Below are 5,996 nucleotides of genomic sequence, written 5' to 3'. Positions count from 1 at the left end.
CAGGCCATAGATTTTTCTCTGATGATCAAACAAAGCACATTTTTTTAAAACAAAAGCACTTAAAAACACACCACGTAGAGACAAGCTACCATGCTTCTTTACGAAGCACTGTGTTCCTTAAAATTCTGTGGTTAATTATGAGTTCTGGAGCCAGAGAGTTGGGTTCCAAACCCAGTTCTGCCTACTTACTAATTAAAGTATGATTTTAAGTGACATCCTCTCTGAGCCTCAGTTTACTTCTCTGTAAGATGGGAATAATAATACCACCCTTGTAAGGCTGTTCTGAGGACTAAATAAGGTAATAAGATAATGCACATAGCATGCTTGGCACAGTGCCTGGCACAGGGGAAGCCATCAGCAAACAGGGAAGTTATTAATGTTTTCATTTCACAGAACTGAATGGGAAAGCAGTTAATGATCATCTGGTTGTCAGACAATCAATATGGCTGAATAGGCATGAACAATCCAGACCGGTATTTCTCAAAGTGAGTTGTGTGACCTGGGTGCTTGATGATATTGCAAACTCTAGGGTGGTTGTCCAGGAACTTGCACTAACAACCCTGATGCACATCGAAGTATGGGATCCACTACTCAACTAAGAGTTGGTTAAGCCCAAGTCTGGGGTCAGGAGTCCTATAGGTTTGTCAGGTTCATACTTTCAACCATAGAAATAGAAATGATCTGTGTTCCCTGCACCCTTCTCTTTTTGTCTGCTAAGAGGGAGACTGTGATTGGAGGGTAAACCTTGTAACTATATAGTACTGCGTATTTAAAAGGTGGCATAAAATATTTTCTAATATTTTCAAAGCTTAAGACATAAAAAAATCAATTTTTACTAAGGCTTTTCTGTTGTGCTTATTATAAATATCTTGTTCCTTGGGGCAGAGATAAAGATGCTGAAATACCCAGAAGATATGGACACTTGAAGAATCCATGAATAAGCACTGTCATATCTGCTTGGTAGGATAAAATTGAAGTTATTAAAGTATACAGATGAGACTGGCAGAATGCCCTGAAAGACAAGGATGATTTTCTTAGACCAGGAAAGAATTCCAGGTTCAGAGACGACTCCCTTGTTGAAAGACAAATGCAGGGACTCTTGGAGGACCCAGGTGGCTGATTCTAAGTGTACCATATATCTTCCCGCTCCATCTTTTTGACAAAGAGCTTTTGCTACTTCTGATGTGCAGCCCCCCTCTTCTTGCAGCCCTGACAATGAGCGCCCACCTCTCTGGGTCATTTATACTCCTCTGCCTTAAAAAACAAATGACCCACTGCTGAGGGGCAGCTCAGACCTGTCAGAAAACAACCATATAGTTGACCATCTAATTGTAGGTCTTTATGCTTAATGAGTATCTGAGTGTGGGAAGGTACATTTAATCAGAGCTGGAGCACAGACTTGTGCTTATGTGAAAAGCTTTGAATACCAGGCATGATTACTGTGCATGCATTAGTGACCAATGACATGAATAGAAATGTGAGTTAAATAAACTCTTCTAGTGCCCTAAATTATATTGTCCTTTCTGCTTTCTTAGTGATTTGATATGCATAGAGGAAAAGAAAGCCCCTATTTGTTATTGCATCATGAAAGAAGTCCCAGAGAGGCTTACCCCCCTGCAGTAGCCAGGAGGGATGGTTTTTTACCTTTGCACTTTCTGGATACTCTTCTGGGGTTCGGTGCAGCAACACATGTCCTTTGCTGGGGATATTTAGATATATACAGTTTGCAGCCACGTCATCAGGCACGGTGAGTTTGTCATAGCGGTGGTCACTCATCTGTTGCATGATCTGGAAAGAGAAACAAAGCAGGCCTAAGCAGAGGGTCTCCCACACTTGAAACAAGAGGAAGGCAGTGTGGTGGGAATCAAGCCTGCATCTGATGCCTTAGGCTATTCCTCTGTTCAAGTTCTTGTCTGTTACTCCAGTCACTAGGAACCAGAAGAGGAAAACCTGACTTAAGTCATGATTCTTTGGAACAACTGCAAGGGTTCCTTTGCTCTTTTAAAATATGTGTTGGTCTTTTTTTTTTTTTTTTTTGAAAGGTTTTAAAACTGTCTATTATTTTTCTAGTTTTTGCTCAAAAGACCTATCAATAAGACACAAAACAGCCACATATCCAAAAAGCCCAGCAGGGGTTTTGATGATGTTCTTGGCTGAGTAAGCTCTGCTGCCCTGGTTTATAGGAAAAAAGGACCATAGCAGTAATCAGAATGGTCAATAATAGGATTTAGCAATGAACACACACACAATTTGCTCATCCATGTACATTTAAATTGAATTCACCTGTCTGTTGGCAGCTGACATCCTTAATACAATGAGCATAAATCACCTGGGGAGAATATAAAATTATATTCCCAGGCCCTACCATCAGGGATTCTGTTTTGGCAGATTTGCGGTGAGGCCTAGGAATTTGCATTTTGAAAGTTCTCCCAGATAATCCTGAGGCAGAGAGTTCCCAGACCACAACTGGAGAAAACCTTGCTTAGCAGGTCTATTCTTCAAATGATGAGTTTATTAGTACTTTAGTAAAAAATAACTTTAAAAACAACACAAACCGAAACTCTGCATAAAACTTAAAATATTGATACCTCATCCTTACCCCCTCAACATAACCCACTCCCCTTAAGCAACAAAAATATCCGAACATCTAGGGCTGGCCATTTAGCTCAGTTGGTTAGAGTGCTGTGTTATAAATAACACCAAGGTCAAGGGTTCAGATCCCCTTACTGGCCAGCCGCCTAAATAAATAAACCCAAAAGCCAATATTATTTTGGGCTTAGTCTTAAAGACTCTTTCCATTCTTTATCAATATTCATATGTTTTAAGGAATCTGCTGAAATGTCATGCCATGAAAGGTAAATATAACACAATCTTTTCCGATCAATCCTAATCTAGCTTTCCAGGCAGGTTCCTTTTTACTCTTCAGTATTTGTGTGGAAATGTGCTTCTATTACTAGGCAGACTTGCCCACTCAGTCGTGATAGTTTTGGACAGTGAGATTTATGGTACAGAAGAGCACAAGAGCATGCTCTCTGTGAAGGTTAATTCTAGGTGTCAACTTGGTTAGATGAGTGAATGCTGAGAAACCTGGTAAAGCTATCTTTTTAGGTGTGTCTATGAGGGTGTTTCCCGCAAAGATGAGTATGAGAGTCTGAGTGGCCTGGGTGGGAAAGACCCAACCTCAATGTGGGTGGGAACCGTCCAGTCCGCTAGGGTTCCAGAGAGAACAAAAGACAGAGGAAAGAGGTGAAACTCTCTCTCTCAATCTGCTGGAGCTGGGATACACTCTTTTCTCCTATCTGTGGACATCAGAGCTTGAGACTCTTCAGCTTTGGGTTCCAGAACTTACATCAAGGACACCATCAGCGTCCGTGGTTTTGAGGTCTTTGGACTTGGACTGAGCCACGCTACCAGCATCCAGTTTATGGATGGCCTATCGTGGGAATTTTCTTCATAGTCACGTGAGCTAATTTCCCTAATAAATCCTTCTCATATAATTATAACATATCTTATTGATTCTGTCTCTCTGGAGAACCCTAATACACTCCCTGTAGAAAATTCATTCCCAAGAGACATGAAGATGAACAGGACACAGACCCAGTTTTCTAAGAGACTACTGTCTAACGGAGGAGACTGACAGAAAAATAGATAATTGTAATAAGAATAAGCAGGGTACCATGCTAAACATTTTCCATTAATTATCTAACCTCAAAATTCCCATTTTATAGATGAAGAAACTGGACTGAGAGATGTCAAATAACTTGCTCAAGGTCATAAAGGTATATTCAAACCCAGATCTGTGCAGCTCAAAACCTCCTTTCTTAATCATCTCACTTTGCTTTCTTTCTTGATAGTGACAGATCTCTCCCTCTTACAAACTACCATAAAATTTACTTTTTCACCCTCATTTGGTACTTATCACTTACTCTCTTGCAGTACCATTATTATTTTTTTTTTTTCTGGTGACTGGCAAGTACAGGGATTGAACCCTGGACCTTGGTGTTATCAGCACCACATGCTAACCAACTGAGCTATTTGGCCAGCCCATTAATTTGTTTTTCATATGTAACCCTATTAGGACGTGGTGCAGTCTGTTGTAGGTAAATGACTTGACTGGACATCTCCCTTGCATTTCTTAATTTTAATTCTTCCTTGAAGGGATAGGCCCACACAGTGGATCAGCAGTGGGATGGGTCCTTCTTTAGAGTTCTGATCAAGAACCTTAGATCTATTCCAACATGTGGGCAATTAAGAAGTTAAAGACACTCCTAAAGATGAACTTTTCTAAGCAATTTAACAACGTCTTCAACTTAGCCCACTTTATAAAATGGATACGCCCAGAAATACTATGAGGAAACTTAGGAGAAAAAATATCCAGACCCAAGTAGCTCCCTTCTATTATAAATTGCTATTTTATTACTTCTTATGCATACTTTCCTTTTGGTTGCTGACAAAACACAATAAATAGTAACTTTCACTTATTATTATATGGGAGGGAGCACACTGAGAACATAAACTCTGGAGTCAGACCTGGGTTTGCATATAAGCACTAACCTTTATTAGTCGTGTAAATTTAAGCTTTTTTTTTTTTTAACTTCTTGGTTTCCTCACTTATAAAATTGGGAAAATAAAACTCTTTTATAAACTTATTGTGCGAGTTAAATGAAGATAAAGTATATAATAAAGTTTAGTAATAAGGCCTTAATAAACTACTAGTATTTTATGACCACATGACCAGACAAACAATGTTCAAGTTTTCAGTTGGCAATTCCATCTACTATTCTGGCAAGCATTGACCTTTAACTTCATTCTAAAGGTAGCCCGTTCTGAAGGTCACTCCTTATTCTTACAACCGTGTAAGACTATACCCACCATATTCCTGTGGTGGTTTCTTCAGCCTCCTTCTTTCTAAGGCCTACATTATTTAATGCATAATTCAATGGTCTTGCAGGCTTAGCATCCCTTATGCCTAGATTCCCTATAGAGAATTGCTATAAAGTCCCCAGACTTTAAAAAAAATAAGGACTTCTTTGTTCATTTGTTTGTTTGGGGCAGGTAAGGGGATCTGAAAAATTCTAATATGAGGATTTTTGTGAAGTTTCTCTCTCTCTTCAACCAAATCCAAAAGCAAATATTGTTTGTTTTAATATCTGTTAGACTGTTAGCACCTTGAATGCAGGTCCAGGCATAATGGAATGGACACAGCATGGGTTTTAGAGTAAAAAGATCTGGGTTGGAAGCCCTGCTTGGCAACACACTATGTGATCTTGGCAAAGTCCCTTAAGCTCTCTCAGCCTCAATTTCCTTAGCTATAAAATGGGATGACAATGCCATATCTATTGCCCATTGGGTAATTCTGAAGATTATTTTGAAAATAAAAACAGAAAATGTACACAAAGTGCTTAGCAAAAAGTTCCTAGTACATACTGAATGTGTAATAAACGTGAGTTCCCTTCCTTCTTTGTTTCTAGAAAGTCACTTGGCATACAGCAGGGGATCAAAATATGTTTGTAACTGATTCATTTCTTCATTTCTTTCACCCTTTCAGAGGAGGATATAGAGATGCTCAGGAGTACACTGTGGTAAACTATGTGATCAGTCACGTATGTAAATAATCGCATTCCTTCAGAAAAATAATATATGGCTTATGTCCAGAAATAGAAATACGATTCATTACTTAGTATGGAACCTGGCTAAAATCAATGAGGCCAAGGTCTGTCTTTTTCTTAAAGCTACACAGAAGGGTACTATACTCTGTGGTCCTAACCCAAATGACTTTGGATGACAAAGAAAGACAATAGGAGTAGTGGACTAGGGTGAACTAGAGAGTGTGTAGCACCTAGAGGCATTAAAAAAAAGAAAGAGAAAAATACTTTGAGCATTTCAAACTAAACACATAAGCCTTTGTCAATTTGTGACCCTGACTTGGTAAAACAGTCCAGAAACCCAGTGGGCAGACCGACTTCTTCATGGGTGTAAGTGGGGCTGTCTCTGCA

At 39.3% G+C, this 5,996-nt stretch overlaps 1 protein-coding gene across 1 annotated transcript in view; it reads right to left on the bottom strand.

The window, feature by feature from the left end:
• The window catches only part of LOC103597658 (N(G),N(G)-dimethylarginine dimethylaminohydrolase 1-like), a 10,326-nt gene that overhangs the window by 1,514 nt on the left and 2,816 nt on the right, over window positions 1–5,996 (bottom strand). The window contains exon 2 of the mRNA XM_008581525.1: window positions 1,645–1,788. Within this exon, the coding sequence (XP_008579747.1) occupies window positions 1,645–1,785 (141 nt within the window). The 5' untranslated portion in view covers window positions 1,786–1,788. The remainder of the gene's footprint in view (window positions 1–1,644; window positions 1,789–5,996) is intronic.

Source organism: Galeopterus variegatus, unplaced genomic scaffold (genome assembly GCF_000696425.1).
Source record: "Galeopterus variegatus unplaced genomic scaffold, G_variegatus-3.0.2 Scaffold2381, whole genome shotgun sequence".
In the NCBI taxonomy this organism is placed as follows: Eukaryota; Metazoa; Chordata; class Mammalia; order Dermoptera; family Cynocephalidae; genus Galeopterus; species Galeopterus variegatus.
The sequence above is the reverse complement of the archived record's forward strand: the minus strand, read 5'-3'. Positions and strand labels throughout refer to the sequence as shown.